The sequence below is a fragment of the Rhamphochromis longiceps genome, linkage group LG3 (genome assembly GCF_057381845.1).
Source record: "Rhamphochromis longiceps isolate RC_006_pf linkage group LG3, R_longiceps_female_GT1.1, whole genome shotgun sequence".
Classification (NCBI taxonomy): Eukaryota; Metazoa; Chordata; class Actinopteri; order Cichliformes; family Cichlidae; genus Rhamphochromis; species Rhamphochromis longiceps.
The window spans coordinates 20,156,017-20,173,003 of record NC_140559.1 but is presented as its reverse complement, the minus strand read 5'-3'; the positions used below and the strand labels follow the sequence as shown (position 1 = coordinate 20,173,003).

The following is a 16,987-nucleotide window of genomic DNA, read 5'->3' as shown; positions in this document are numbered from 1 at the left end:
TTTCATTAAGTTATTTGACAGAAGGATCAGCTGACTGTGAGGGCTCAGAGTCAGCTGTGACTTTGTTTTTGTCTGTCAAATATGTGAACTCACAGCTGATAGGTGGAGGAATGTGGTTGCTAAGGTGACGCTGTGGGCGCTGATGTCACAGATCTGAGGTGTGTCTGTTTAAAAACAGCTGATAAGGAAACACAGCTCAGTTTGTTCTCTGGATGTTTAGTACAGAGGTCCATTTATTTATTTTTTTTATTTTATTGTACTTTTTCTTTTTGCTCTTTACATTTTTAAATATTTTATTGATTTATTTATTATTTATTTTATTCCATCATGATGATCAGAAAAGACTTTGAGGATTACAGATTTCATCCAGAAAAAAAGTAAGTGTTTGACTATTTTGTACAAAGGTGGAGAAAGTTCTCTGTGGTTTTATGGAGGCTCCAGCTAAATGCTGCCTCCTCCATAGTACAATATACATTTTATACAGTGACATCATTTTGAAGTCCTTTGGCTGATGATGGTCTTTAGTATGTAGCTGATGATTGATGATGAGAGAGGTGATGTTTGTGTTATTCTGTGGAGATCATTCAAGAACTGAACCTGTTAAACACTCAGATTTCACCACTTTAGTAATGATGCACTTATTTATGGTCATCCTACAAAATGTGTTGAGTATGAATATGAGTATGAGTGAAAAAGAAATGTTTCAGCTTTATTAAAACTCAAATTTAACCTCATGTAGTCATTTTTAAACTTTTTTTTAAAACTGAGGTTCTGTTATTAACTGAAAATACCAACAGACTCAGACTTTTAGAACAAACTAAGAGTCAGATCAGCAGAAACAAAAACACGGAAATGTTTCCTGTAACTGCGTCGCTCTGCTCCACTTTGCTGTTTGTCGGCGTCTTCGTGTTTGTCTCTGCAGGTGAGGTTTATAAACATGCCACTCCATGCCACCTCTGTAGATCTGTCCCTGAGTTTTAAATGGTTGTGCAAAAAAGTCAGAAACACTGTTTGCATTTTAAGGCATATTACACAATGCAACAGCTGCATATTTTTAAAGAAATACCTTTGATTTTGCCAGCCTAAGAACATTTCATTACATCCGGCCCTGTATACAAAGCTTTTAGTTCAGTGTATACAAACAGCTGCAGGAAATGGATTCTGTTCTGTTCTTCACTCATCACCTACCTGACACCTCACACCTGTTTCTCACCTGCATCATCTGTTGGACTGAACGTTGGTCTGAAAGCTTCTTGTTGGTTTTTTGATCTACAGTAAACATAAGAGACAGAGTCAGGATTTATTCCAGCCTCCCAGTAAAAAGCAGCAGGTTAGAAATGTCTCAGAGCTTCTTAGGTGGTGATGCTGGGTAAGAGAAGCCTGTATCAGTAAAGCTTGTTTGTTTGTTGGTGTCTTTGTGTTTGTGAATGTAGGTGAAATTTAACTGTTAGAAAACAAACAGTGTTTGTCTGTGAAAAGAGAATTAACCTGATTTTCACGTTGATATCTACATTTGACGGCCTTAGTCATGACGCACTTATTCATGGTCATCGTACAGCGCAGCGTAACAGACGTCACTTTAACGCGACTTCCTTAAGAGACATCGAAAGTGTGGAGTTTGAACGAGTGTCTGAAACACAAATGTTTCAGCTTTATTTAAACCTCAAAGTTAACCTCATATAGGCAGTTTTAAAACTCTAGTTGTGTTATTCACTGAAAATACAAACAGACTCAGACTTTTAGAACAAACTAAGAGTCAGATCAGCCGAAACAAAAACACGGAAATGTTTCCTGTAACTGCGTCGCTCTGCTCGACTTTGCTGTTTGTCGGCGTCTTCGTGTTTGTCTCTGCAGGTGAGGTTTATAAACCAAACAGTGTTTCCCTGTGAGATAAAGAGGAATAAACATCAGTCTGGTTTACCTGGTACTTCCCAAACAATTAGTTTCATATCGAATCAGTTTGTTTGTTTGTGTGAAAATGTCACGAGTTTAGGTGAAGTAACGTGAATTTGACCGCTTGCACAGCGGTGCTTTTTCCAGTATGTGTGTGTCAGTGTGATGTGTTGTAGTTTCAGGAGTCAGGGACGTATCTACAGAGGTGGCATGGAGTGGCATGTGCCACACAAAAATAATTCTCTTGCCACACCTTGTGCCACCGTAGTTTTGTAAATGACAATGTTGTTTATTAAAATAAGCTAGTATCGACACTTTGAACCTGGGTGCCACATGCCACCTCTGTTGATCCACCTGAGTTTGCATTGGCATTTTAAGGCATATTACACAATGTTACACCTGCATATGTGTAAAGAAATGCCTTTGATTTTGCCAGCCCATGTGATTTTCCATGCAACCCTAAGAACATTTCTCTAGATCCAGCCCAGTATGCAGCTACAAAGCTTTTTGTTCAGTGTATACAAACAGCTGTAGCTCCATAAAGGCAGCATCAGAATCAGAATCAGAATGGGTTTATTGCCAGATGTTGAGGTTTACAACATTAGGAATTTGCTGCGGTGCTTCAGTGCAAACAATAAGAATTAAAGTGCTATGTAGAAAGAAAGATATGTGCATGAGATATACATGAGATATATACATGAGAATAAGAATTATGAGTGCTACGTAGAAAGATATATACATGAGTGCAGGTGGTGATCAGTGCCAAACATGAAATGATGCAGTGATGCAGGGTCATGTTTTAGTGGCGGGGACAGTCATGTGGTTATTGTTCATGTGTCCAACAGCAGAGGGGAAGAAACTGTTCTTATGGCGAGAGGTTCAGGTGCGAATGGACCGGAGCCTCCTGCCTGAGGGGAGCAGGTCAAACAGACTGTGTCCAGGGTGAGAAGGGTCAGCTGAGATCCGAGCTGCACGCCCCAGTGTCCTGGAGGTGTACAGGTCCTGCAGAGATGGGAGTCTGCAGCCAATCACCTTCTCAGCAGAGCGCACAACACGCTGCAGTCTCTGTTTGTCCCTGATAGTGGCTCCAGCGTACCACACGGTGATGGAGGAGGTGAGGATGGACTCGATGATTGCAGTGTAGAATTGCATCATCGTCCGTGTTGGCAGGTTGAATTTCTTCAGCTGCCTCAGGAAGTACATCCTCTGCTGGGCTTTCTTGATGACGGAGGTGATGGTGGGCTCCCACTTCAGGTCCTGGGTGATGGTGGTACCCAGGAAGCGGAATGAGTCCACAGAGGTGATGGGGGTGTCAGTCAGGATGATGGGGGGGAGTGGGGTTGTGTGCTTCCTGAAGTCCACAATAATCTCCACTGTCTTCTGGGCATTCAGCACCAGCATGCAGAGACTCACAGTGTCTTATAATGAGAGGCTGCTTTCTCTCACACATTATGGTCACTTATTATCAGCACGTGTCTCACTGTATAAATGTTTATATAACACTGATTCTTTCATCCATCTTATTTATTTGCTACAAGCAGTCAGTGTGTTTTGTTCTTATTCCGATTGGCTGCCGTCGACGTGAGCAGTTGTACTTTGACCTTTAACCTCCCTGTTCTGTGTCGTTTCCTCTTTCAGACCAGAAAATCATCACAGCTGAGCCTGGACAGAAGAGCGTCACTCTTCCATGTCGAGCTCCAAACAACAGCAGCAGCATCTCAGTTGTAGAGTGGAGCAGAGCTGACCTGCAAGATGAATATGTGCTTTTGTACCGGGATGACCTGTTTGATCCAACCAACCAGGATCCATCTTTTAAGAACCGGGTGGATCTGAAGGACAGACAGATGAAGGATGGAGACGTGTCTCTGATTCTGAAGGATGTGACGATTACTGATAATGGGACATATGTGTGTCAGGTCTTCATGGGAGGAACAAACGTGAGGAAGAGAGCAAATTCGAGGACTGATCCCATCAGCATCATCGACCTCAGAGTTGTTCCTCCAGGTGAGTGAGTAGAGTTGAGTGTGTGTGTGATCAGAGGTGAAGCTGCTTCCTGGTTGTTGATGTTTGTTTCTAAAGATGTTGTTGATGAGACTTTGTAGAAAGCAGCTGGTCTGAGTGATGTGATCAGAGTGTAGTAGATAATGTCTGACAGCAGTTTGAAGAGGAAATGGATTCTGTTCTGTTCTTCACTCATCACCTACCTGACAGCTGACACCTCACACCTGTTTCTCACCTGCAGGAGGACCTGTTGGACTGATCGTCGGTCTGAGTGTTACTGCTGTTGCTGTTGTGCTTGTTGCTGGTTTTCTGGTCTACAGAAAATGTAAACAACAGAACCGAGATTTTAACTAACATCCTGATGAACATCAGCAAGTTTGAAATGTCCCAGAGCTTCTTACATGGTGAAGCTGGATAAGAGAAGCCAACATTACTAAGGGAAAAACACAGGAGTACTGACTGACTGAAGAAACATAAACACCAGAGTCCAAGTGAAAAACCAGAAATTTGCTTCATTCCAAAAATTCCACGGCAGATACAACATTTAAATAAAACGTTGTATCTGCTGTCCTTTCTGCAAGTAAGAAGGAATAAAAAAGATAATGAAACAATTATTAAAAATTGCGGGTTAAAATAAATAATGTTCTCCAGCACCTTTGGGATGAAATTAGACCCAAAATGATCAAAGACATTTATTTAACATCAGGCTTAGAGAAGATACTGAATAATGTTGGAAGAAGTGTTGAATCCTTCACCATAACTGTATTTTTATGTTTGTTTGTTTGTTTTGTTTTTTTACATCTATTGGAATGTAATTACATGCAACACTGAACATTTTTTGCTTATGATGTATGGGAGAATTGTAAATTGGTATGATTATTATCATTGTTATTATCGCAGCTGGATCTAGTGTAGGAGCTAGTAGCTAGTCTGGAGCTAGTCTATTGGTAAGACTACACACCTTTGGAGCAGGAGTCCCACCCTGTATCCAATAAGGGCCCTGGCTAGGACCCCCCCCCCCCCATGCTAAAACAATGGCACAGCTATGTCAGCAGTCAGTCCGCAGCTCGGACACAAGCATTTTACTACATGTTGTACTGTGTATGTGACAAATAGAGGTTGAATTCCCATTTAATTGTATGTTTGGTCTCAGGCAGCTAAATGAGTTTGTAGGGAAAAATGAATATCTGTTAACATGTTATACTCTTTACATTTCTGTGGGACAGACATGAGTTTCCATTTTCAAAACAAAATTAAGACATATTCAAATGAGTACAAATATATTTCATTGTTTTCCTTAACAACATATTCTATTTCTCATTGAACTTGTTTGAAGCTAAATTTCATTTCAATTGACGTCAGGAATTTACTTTGTTTATGGTTTGTTTCCCCACAGTATTGATGAGGTCAGTGCCCAGTGTGTTACAGGTTCAGCCTCTGTTTGTAAAGTCAGACTTCTTCTGTGAGGTTTGAACCACAAACTGATCCTCATGTGCAGATCAGCTGTTACATAATTACAGACACTAACTGATCAATAATCAGTCTGATGGCAACTATAACTGAATGAATGTTCTGACAGTGTCATGAAACCAAAGATGAAATGATTTCTGTAAGTCAGATGTTTCCTCTGAAGATTTATTGAACTTTTAATCCCATGAACACTTGTGTTGTTTGTTCTGTGGTTGTTACTTCAGTGGAAATATTCCAAGAGCTAACACATTTTTTATATAAAATAGTACTGTATAGTTGTTTTGACTTTATTCATGTTTTCTGTGGCTGTGAAAGTTTTTTTGATATCTCTTTTATCTCCGTGTTGACATAATTGATGCAGATTTTATCTTAGGAGTCGGTCCAAATAGATCATATAAAAACAAGAATATCACTCAAATAACCCTGAAGTTGTTTAATTGCATCACTCTAAGGTCCCGTCAGAAGAACAGTAAATGTTTTAAAATGACATATTTGATCATTGTCTACAGTTCTTTGTGGCTTTACAGCTACAGCTAAATGCTGCCTCCTCCACAGTACACAATATACATTTTTATACAGTGACATAATTTTGATGTCAGCACTACTGCCTCACAGCAAGAAGATCCTGAACTTAAATCAACCACGGGGCCTGTCTGTGCGGAGGTCCATGTTCTCCCCGTGTTTGTGTGGGTTCTCTCCAGGTACTCCAGCTTTGTTCCACAGTCCAAAGACATAGTTAGTGGGGCCGTAGCTATGAATATGAGCGTGCTTCATTGTCTGTCTCTCTGTATTAGCTCTGCGGTAGACAGGTGTTTTCGGTGTGACAGCTCCATTTCATTTAAGTGAGCATACGTTTAGTATGCAAATGATCAGTGTGATGTTACTGCTCGATCATTGATGAGCTGCTTGTATCCATGTTAGTGTTTAAAGTCCAACATCTCCCTCTAGTGGTCACATATAAACATGTGTGAGGATGGTGTTAATGTAAATGTGAATCATAGTGATCCAGTCAGTCATCAGTGTGTCTCTGCACAGCTGTAAAAAATGTGTTCAGAGGGCCTCAGTGTCTGAATGGTTCCAGTTCAGCTCCATAACAGCAGCGTCCCTGGTTTGATTCCTGTGTTTCAGCTCATATCTGCCTCTCTCACTGAGGGGGACGTCCACTACATGGACATGGATTTTAAAATATGTCCATCCTTGAGTAATTGTATGTATGTTTGTCTTAAATTACATAATTGTGAGTTGTGATTTTTTTTTTTTTTGTTTCAACATAAAATTGCAGTGGTACAGTGTGCCTTTACATATATGTTTGAATAGTTTTATAACTTCTATTGTTAAAAGGAAAAAAGAAAAAAACCCAATGCCCCATCATCGTTTTTGAACCAATAGAAAGCTGGTGCTCAGAGGAAGAGGGCGGGCTTTACTTGGTGTCAGTGACAGAAATGAAAAAAAGCTCAAATGAGTGAGAAGGACGATGAAGGAAACATCTGTGCTGTGTCTGCTCTGTAAGTAGAATCTCTGTGTTTGTTTGAATTCTTGTACTTTGACTGTCTGCTCTCCTGATAACTGATGATGGAGGAGAAGACATGAAAAACAAATCAGGCTGAATTCAAGTTCAAACACCACGAGGACCAACTGCAGGTCTGAACTGACTCTTTATCTTTGCTCAGGAGTCGAGGCAACGGATATCTTGTGTATACTCGCTGTAAACATAATGATCACAGAAAAAGGCGAGCCCAACCTGTGTAAACATGTTTGTCAGTGACAAAGTTCCTCCATATGAGTTTCAGGGTAGCGAGAACTGTTGATTAAAGACTTGACAGCACAGGTAGCAGAGAGGTGCTGAGGTTAGTGTCTGTGTGATGCAGGCAAAGAGTGGACTCATCATACAGACTGAAGACACAGCTTCATTAGATGTAAACTGGCAGGTCTCAACAAAATATAAGGCAGAGGAAGCAAACTGACTAGTGATGGTAAATTCGATTCTTTTTACTGAATCAAGTTTGAATGAGTCACTGACTAGAGAGTGCAAAAAATGTACATTTTCACTCAAACTTAATCTGTTTCTCTTTTCGTGTAAATTCTACTTCTAAGATGAGTGATTGAAAAAGAAAAACAACTATTTTATAGAGCAAAAAAAATTTCTAAAGGGAACATTTATTTTATTTATTTTTATTTTATTAATATTTTCCTTAAATGTGTCAAATATATATTTTCTCACCTAAATGTCCACTGAGCTGTGAGCCAGGGGGCGGTAATGCTCCTTAACATTGGTTACCAACCAAGAAGAAGAAGAAGCTGTGAGCCAGGACGGAGGGGTTGAGAGGTCGTGTCCAAATTCATGGGCTGCATCCTCCTGATGCTGCATTTGTAGACCGATTACGTCACAGCGACGCGCCGAAGGCTGTCCAAATTCGTAGACTCCTCCGAATGCAGCCGACAAATGCGTGCTCCTTTTCCCCGAATTTGAAGGATGGGTCGGGTGTGTCCTTCGTGGCCTACCATATCCCAGAATTCATAGCGCGGCCCAGCCAAACTCCAGTTTCCAACAATGGCGGCCGCTACTAAGTTTTAAAATTACTCATACTAATCTTTCTGGGTCACAAAATAAACTTTTAACATTTTTTCAGGCGAGAAAGTAGTTGTGTAAACATCAAATGTCTGCTCGGTTTATCAAGATATCCCATATTTGCAAAAGTGCTTCGACGTTTTCGGAGGCGTCTGCTACTCACCAGTTCGATAGCTTGCCGGGAGCTCGAGGGTCACTGAAGCCGCCGAGAACGGCACAACTCCCGGCACATCATTTTCAGATCACCGCAGACTTTCACTACTCGGGTTAAACGTAATATATAAGTCACACAAACTAAAAATGTTATTGTTGGGGTTTTTTCAGTGTTTTGTTTGTCCATCCATCCATTCGCTTCCGCTTATCCTTTTCAGGGTTGCGGGGGGCGCTGGAGCCTATCCCAGCTGTCATAGGGCGAGAGGCAGGGTACACCCTGGACAGGTCGCCAGTCTGTCGCAGGGCCAACACACAAGGACAGACAACCATTCACACTCACATTCATTCACACATTGACACCTAGTGGCAATTTGGATTAACCAATTAACCTATCCCCACAAGCTGCATGTCTTTGTTTTGTTCGTGAGTAAATCGGTTTGGCTGAGATTAAAGTTATTAGATTAGATTAGATAAAATAAAGCTTTATTAATCCTCCTCCTTGGTTTTTACACAGCTGACTAAACGTCAAACAGAAAACTGATTAAACAGAAGTGTGAGACGGTCGAGAATTTATGCCAATGTCCTGTTATATTTTAGATAGCAAGGAGCAGACGGCCGAGTTTATTAAACTCCACCGAGACAGCGGTGACGCAAATAAGGCTAGACTGTCCAATTTCCCCAGCCGTTTACTTCCAGCCTACCCGACCTTCTGAGGACCCGGCCCACGTAGACCGCGAAGGCCAGGTCCTCAGGAGGATGCAGCCCATGAATTTGGACACGACCTGAGTCGTGAGTGATTTGTTTGTAAATTTTTTTTACGTGCGCTCAGAATAGTGGCACAAAAATAACGCCATAAGTGAGTAGCTCAAATGTGCTGTTAGCATGTTAGCAGAGTGACGCTACTGTGAACTGAGGAGCTATCCGGTCTTTAAGTCTGACGTCACTAGCTGTGTCTGGGCTTAAACTCCGCTGCAGGTCCATAAATCAAACGATCACTGTGGCATCGCTGAGAGTTGAAAAACTGTCTGAAGTCTTTAATAAAATGATCAGCGTGTAACAATTGAGTTTAACATCCAGGCATCCATGAAAACGGAATTTATGACATTTAACGGAGTTAGAAGTTAACGTACAGCGCTGTTATCACTTCTGACATAAATGAAGACAGAAAACTAAACAGCAGTGACATTTGTAGGGTTACTGAAGTTTGGCTAGCTGGTATGTAATGATGTGCTACGTGACCGCTAGCGACACATCTATGTTAGCATAATATAAACACGCTAACTTTTTTTCCCACTCTATAAAAGTTAACGTGAGTGTTCTCGGTGGTCAGGAACAAATGTAAGCGCATGGCAGGATGCTGTAAAAGGACCAAACTTCAGTCAGGAGAACAACTGAGATAATCCATCCACAATACGAGGTCAGTCATTCATATACTGCTGCATGGGCTGGGCTGTAGCTACAGTGGGGCAAAAAAGTATTTAGTCAGCCACCGATTGTGCAAGTTCCCCCACCTAAAATGATGACAGAGGTCAGTAATTTGCACCAGAGGTACACTTCAACTGTGAGAGACAGAATGTGAAAAAAAATCCATGAATTCACATGGTAGGATTTGTAAATCAGGGTGGCAAATAGTATTTGGTCAATAACAAAAATACAACTCAATACTTTGTAACATAACCTTAGTTGGCAATAACAGAGGTCAAACATTTACTATAGATCTTTACCAGATTTTCACACACAGTAGCTGGTATTTTGGCCCATTCCTCCATGCAGATCTTCTTGAGAGCAGTGATGTTTTGGGGCTGTCGCCGAGCAACACGGACTTTCAACTCCCGCCACAGATTTTCTATGGGGTTACTTTTCCTGGTGTCCTTCGAGAGCTCTTTGGTCTTGGCCATGGCGGAGTTTGGAGTCTGACTGTTTGAGGCTGTGGACAGGTGTCTTTTATACAGACGATGAGTTCAAACAGGTGCCATTCATACAGGTAACGAGTGGGGGACAGAAAAGCGTCTTACAGAAGACGTTACAGGTCTGTGAGAGCCAAAGATTTTCCATGTTTGAGGTGACCAAATACTTATTTTCCACCCTGATTTACGGATAAATTCTTTACAAATCCTACCATGTGAATTCATGGATTTTTTTTTCACATTCTGTCTCTCACAGTTGAAGTGTACCTCTGGTGCAAATTACTGACCTCTGTCATCATTTTAAGTGGGGGAACTTGCACAATCGGTGGCTGACTAAATACTTTTTTGCCCCACTGTACATCCTAAGGTTTTAAAAACTGAGCTTAAATAAATGATTAGCAGTAATAAAAGCCGAGGGAGGTCAACAGTCATCACTGACTGTTTTAGGAGCTTTTTGAGATTAAATAGAAGAAAATACAAAACAATAAACATGTTAACAACACAAAAGCTATATTAAACGCAGACTACTTTAGACCCGGAAGCAGAATTCGTCATGTCATCACTTAAAGACCAGATTGAGCTTCTACTCAGGGTTTTTTCTTCCAGTTCAGAGCAGAAATGTTTTTGCTAAGATGTTGTGTTCTTCTCCAAAACTTTCTAATAATGAAATTAGTTTGCTAAGAGCAACAGGGATGAGTCAGTGAGTCAGCTGGGCTTGTGAATTATGAGTCACGAGTCAGTCTAAAGTGATTCTCGAGTATTGAACAATTCGTTCATCATTCGCAAATCACTAAAACTGACTGTAAAAAAACAAACAAACATGGATTAACTGACAGACAGGAGACCACACAACATGAAGCAGATAAGGATAAGGAACTGAATAAAAATGAGGGTTAGACATGAGAAATGTTTAGTTAACTGGTGATTCTAAACCAATTGTAGGTGTGAATGCTAATCTGCGATGGACGGATGACCTTTACACATGCTGTGAAAACTGGAAGGGATAGATGATTGTTAATCTTCCACCACCAGCTTTTTAGCTTTACACACTTTTTGGTGTTTTGTTGTTCAAACTTTATTGAAACATCAATTTGTCTATCTTACAACCCAGCTCTGCTGCGGGAGAGGAGGTAACATATATGAGATTCCCACAGGGAAGATCGGAGTTGAAAAGTTTTATTTAAAAAAATAATAAGAAGCATTTACTACAAATGGGGGCAGGGATAGCTCCATGATTGGAAAGACGGGGGTTTAAATCCACCGAACAGCTACCCTGAGCTACTCTTGAGCTAAGTGACTGTCTCTGCACACTGCTCCCTGGGCGCTGGATTAGTTGCTGCCCACTGCTTCACTGAGTGAATTGGTTAAATGCAGAGGACTACAAAACTTCCCACGTGTGGGATTATTAGGGTTTTAAATTTCAATAGTGAAATAAAAAACAAACAACCAAAAAAACAACTTACTCACTTACGTCTTACCTGTAAAAATCAAAACTAGCCTTACAGGCTGTAACTTAGACAAGGCTGACAGAAAGAAACATACGGCACAGACTGCTCACACATTTCAAAGCAGCAGCCCCTGAACAAATGCTCTTCAGCCCTTTAAAGATGCATGTGTGCCCAATAAGCCACTAATTGGTTCCTTTCCCTTGAGGTGCAAACCACAGGTTCCCAGGCAGCCAATTGTCTGTGGGTCTTGCCACACTTGGATTTGCTTGAAGGAACGCTGTGTGGCTGTAAGTGTCAAAGTGCTTGGTCAGAAGGAGTTGTCTGATTTTGGGGGGGTCTCAGCATAATTGCATTACAAAACAAAGAACTTTCAGCCCAATGTTATTGTGATTTGGCAAAACAAAATTAAATTGAACTGAATTTAAGTGAATACATGATCTGAGAAATAATCATTTATAAAGCAAAGAATGTTTAAAATACAGTCAAATCAACCTGAGTGTCATTTCTCTTTAGTTCTGATCTCACTGCTGAGCTGCACAACAAACCAAGGTCAGTAACCTTCTTCTGTCACAGTTTAAACCTGAGAAATGCTCACTGATATGACCTGATTGGGTTCATGTTTCACAATGTAAAGTCAAACAGATCATCATTTTTTTCATTTTAACCCTCACAGCTCGTCTGACTGTGAGACCCAGCAGCTCTCAGCTCTTTAAAGGAGACTTTGTGTCTCTGAGCTGTGAGGAGGACGACAGCTCTGCTGGATGGACTCTGAGGAGAAACACAAGCAAACAACAGAGGTCTCAGTGTGGAAGTACATGGGGAAAACCAGCTGGTTCTTCATGTAACACCTCTATGATGCTTCATGACAGTGGAGTTTACTGGTGTGAGTCCAGAGAGGGTCCCATCAGTAACATGGTTAACCTGACAGTCACTGGTAAGCTGAGTGTGTGGAGTTAGTGTTGATGAAGCTGTGTGTAAATGGATGAAATGCTGTAGTTTGTCTCTGTGTTGAGGTGGATCAGTGATCCTGCAGAGTCCTGTCCTCCCTGTGATGGAGGGAGATGACGTCACTCTGCTCTGTAAAACAAAGACCACTCCCTCCAACCTCCCAGCTGCTTTCTATAAAGATGGCTCCCTCATCAGGAAGCAGCCTACAGGTCACATGACCATCCAGCATGTTTCCAGGTCTGATGAAGGCCTCTACAAGTGTGACATCAGCGGTCATGGAGAGTCTCCATCCAGCTGGATCACTGTCACAGGTGACACACTCACCTGTCTGTGTTTCTGCAGCTTTCAACATTCACAATGTGACGACAACTTAATGACTGAGTTTGCTTTATTTTAGGGGAACACACCACCACACCTCCACCTACATCCACACCTCCACCTACATCCAGCTCTGCTCCTGGTTCCACCTCCATCACTCTTCCTCCATCACTCTCTCCTCCTGTTCTCTCTGTGTTGTCATGTGTTGGATCAGTCTGTGTTGTGGTTCTACTGGTGTTACTGGTTCTGCTAGTGAGACGATGTGTTCACAGGAAACCTGAAGGTGAGACTCAGATGGCTGCATTTTAGACATGTGAGGTGTGTTAAATATATATTGAAATTGTTTTTATATACATTATCTACATTATATATACATATTATATCAGATGTTTATTCATTTACCTTATTCTCATACAACTAACTTGCATTTTTACACATTAAAAATCTAAAAGTATGTCTTTAGTTTAGTTGTGTTATGTCAAGGTTCTGTTTAGACTCTTTACAATAACATATTTCACTGTTAAATTTTAAACATTTCATAAGATCACAGTGAACCTGCAGAAGATGACAACATGCACAGAGATATGACAATATCAAATCATCAACAACAGCCAGTCGGAGGTAATATTGGGTGTGTGGACAAGTATGATTTAGAAAGTAGAAACAGTGCTGACATTTTTAAAAAGCTAGGAAACGTTTAAATATACTGTAAAAGAACATCTGTTCTTGGTAAATAACATATATAAAATCTTAGATTTAAAACTGGTGAGTGAAAATTTAACTGTTGAAGCTCCAACATTACAAACACAGTCCAGAAGTCAAGTTCAGGGACTCCAATTAGCTCAGGTGAAACGTAGCAGACAGCCAGCAGTTCAGCCACCTTTGTCCCGAGGCTCATGTCTGTCAAAGAGGCCCCATAATATTGGTATAAGTATTAATTAATTAAGGTCAAGTGGCCCATAGTGTTGTATTTTAAAAAGGCGCTTTGCAGTCGAATCACTCCGTGCTTACTGTGTGATGTTATTTATGTGCTGGTCTCTGTGTTTGTTGTCTGTGGTTAACAGAAGCTAACACCTCTGTATTTGTACCGTTTCCTGTTTATGATTAAAAAAAACAATCAAACATTTTAAACATTTTTGAACTTCATCTAAAGCAGGTTAGAAGCATATAATAATTAAACAAACATATTAAGTGAATGTAATATGAACAGAAAATGTCAGTTATGGACAAAACATCACCAAAAACTAGACTATAAAGTTATTTTGCAGAGGTATTGAAGGACAGAGACTGATTGAAAATTATAGGCTAACATGACCACAGGAAAAAGCACCCAGAATCTTCCTGATATTAGATAATTAATTCATGAGGATGGCCACATTTTCTAGCACAGCAACTTGTACCTGTCTTATTGGCACTGAGCTCTAAATAAACTCATTATTTTATCTAATACAATTAGATCAAAAATAATCTAGCTTCTAAAAAATGTTCAGAAATTTAGACCAAACAAAACTTGATAATAAAGTCTACTTTGACTTGACTTACTTTGACTTAAGATACAAGCATCATCATAATTATCCTTACATCCACCACATTCAGGCCCATATCCTTGGTAATGAGACCTCCTGTGTTCAATCTACAATTCAGACTGTCCAGACTCATTCTCGTCTCACTGATGTTCACTGATGTTTGTCTGCAACCATCTAACGATGTCTTCAGCTCTCTGTCCAAGAAGCCACTGTCCACAGCAACGTGATCCCATCTACCTGAAAGTTCATACTTCCCCCTGCCAGAGTAGAAATCTACACTGTGCTTTGTGTAGTACCATCAATGAAGAGGTGCCCAGATTCCATTCAGTTCACTTTTATTCATATATCACCAATTCATTTGCCAAGATCGGCTGAACATGTCTAATATTAAAAGTTGAGATTGTGTCTGTCTCCTGAAGTGAAACTGGAACATAGTTCTGAAGAACGAGAGCTCTGCTCCCCATTCTACTTTAAAATTCTCTAGGAACCACAAGTAAACCAAGATGGGTAGACGGCAGTCCAGCTGTGTTCGCCACATGTTCTTGACCCACATACAGGTTACTAGAGTGGTGAATGTGTTGGATATATGAAGTGTATAAAGAGACAACTATAAGACAATGGGTCTTTTTGTCATCTTAAATGTCTGTGTCAAACCACAGCAGCTGCTTCCTGTTATATTTAGTTTGTTCTTGTAGTCTGAAGTTGAAGAAACTTTTCACCACAGAGAGTTCTGGTTTGGCCAATGGCAGTGTTCATTTTGTGAGAATTTGTTTGCTTGGTGCACTGCGGTGAAGTGTGTCAGACGGCACTTAAAGAAGGTGGCATCTTTGTGGCTGTGCATGTTCTTCTTACACAAACACCTACCAGTTCTCTGCAATCATTTCATGATTCTCAGCAGAGGTTTAAAGGAGTGGAAAAAACCTCTGAAAACCTGCTGCTAGTCACAAAAGTAATCATTTAATGTCTGTATAATGAAAAAATAAAAAAAAAAGTGAAAGAGTATAACATTGCTGCTGCATTTTCTGTAATCTGTGTTTGCTTTGTTTTACAGAAGGTGATCCAGCTGTAATCTATTCAGCAAGGAGAATTGAAGATGTTAGTTATGAACACATAATCATCACACCAAAGATGAAAAGAGGTACAGATGATCTTTACGTCTGACTTTGGACACAAGTTGTTCTGGTCTCCACACAAAGATCAGCAACCCAGATCTTGACTAAAGCTCAAGATTTCAAACTTCTTGGTAAAATTTCAGAAAGAAATATATATATATTTTATCTGCAAAGTTGCACTATTCATTCGAAGTGCAAAGCAAACTGTGAAGTCAATGAAAAATGTAAATTAATTTAATATACCTTGACTTAAATTACCTTAAACAGAAATGATTTTGTTCAAGTGGGTCAAAAGTTATCACAAGTTTGCACAAGAGCTTTGGTTGAAATGTGGAAATTACAGGATATCACAATAGATGTGCTAAGTGGAAGCAGCCATCCCCCTTCAAGCATGACAAATGTAATCATTTTAAACACGTTGCTGATTCCGACTGGTTACAAATTATAACCAAACCAAAATAGAGTAACACTGTCCGCAGTTCAGTAACATTTGCCACAAAGTGGAAAATGAGAGTTTAGGGCTCATTAACAGACTGAAATAAATCTATTACTGCACTGAAGCATGGCTGCTTTCTTTCACACATGACCGCAGCATTTGACTCAGTAGATCGGAACATTTTTTATCAGCTGCTGATTTCATATATTTCATTCATATATTTTAGAAATCAGCTTTTTAGTTATCATCTAGCTGTGACGCACCACACAGTTCAGTGTTAGGTCCTCTTTTTTTCCTCTGTGTGCACTTAACTAGGTCAAATTTCACTCACCTATGCCTTGCTTCATTGCAACACCACTGTGCACCACTGCTCACCTTTGTTCTCCGAAGTCTCACTGCTCGCCCACCCAGTGAATGAGAGACAGAGAGAGAGAGAGAGCTCTTCTCACACTGTTTCTATGCCAGAAGAGCAAAAGAATAGTTAGATTAGTTAGAAGACTAGTTAGTTCCATATTTTGAATAAATGTTTTGCCAGTTCCGTCAATCCACCCAGTTTCTTGCTGCTTCTCCAGGATCATTTGCATGGTGGAGCTTTTCCCAGCTGTAAAGGTGAGGTGGGATACTCCCTTGTAGAGGTCACCAGTTTATTACAGGATATTCTTGAACGAGGCCAAATCTTACAAGAAAGACACAAAATAAGCAACAATTATGTGAACAAAAATTACATATTAGACTTTTGAATATAATTTAATGCAGTTTAGTTTATGAGTTAATTGTTTCACCTCTGTGGATTTCAGGTTCAAGTGTTTTTGAATTGATTCAAGTCTGAACTGGGACTGTGTGTGATGCAGAGAGGTGGAGACTGGAGGTCTTGATTGAACTACAAAGCTTGTAATCATGTTTCCTGTTGTTTGAACTGTGTGTGTTTGTGTTTAGACTTTAAACCTGAACCAGACGTCGTCTACTCTTCGCTAAGGTAGTCCACCAGTCCAGCCACTGACGTCCAGCTGCTGGTCTCTATCTGGTCCCCCAGCACCTCAGACCAGAGGACATCTACATGTTAACAAAGTTTTTATATATATATATATATATATATATATATATATATATATATATATATATATATATATATATATATATATATATATATATATGTGCATGTTTTTTTTTACTCTTTTATGATTCAAAAAATCAGAAATTATATTT

The 16,987-nt window shown here is 40.1% G+C and overlaps 3 protein-coding genes across 3 annotated transcripts in view; all 3 read left to right on the top strand.

Annotated features, from left to right (window-relative positions):
• LOC146673332 (uncharacterized) overlaps nucleotides 1-16,987 on the top strand; it is a 193,268-nt gene that overhangs the window by 53,262 nt on the left and 123,019 nt on the right. The window lies entirely within an intron of this gene.
• Nucleotides 1-16,987, top strand: part of LOC146673334 (coxsackievirus and adenovirus receptor homolog) — a 189,769-nt gene that overhangs the window by 119,111 nt on the left and 53,671 nt on the right. The window lies entirely within an intron of this gene.
• Nucleotides 1,587-4,423, top strand: LOC146673339 (cell surface A33 antigen-like). The gene is made up of 3 exons (XM_085402018.1): nucleotides 1,587-1,854; nucleotides 3,532-3,897; nucleotides 4,136-4,423. The coding sequence occupies exons 1-3, from the start codon at nucleotides 1,785-1,787 to the stop codon at nucleotides 4,246-4,248; spliced, it is 549 nt and encodes a 182-aa protein (XP_085258144.1). The 5' UTR covers nucleotides 1,587-1,784; the 3' UTR covers nucleotides 4,249-4,423.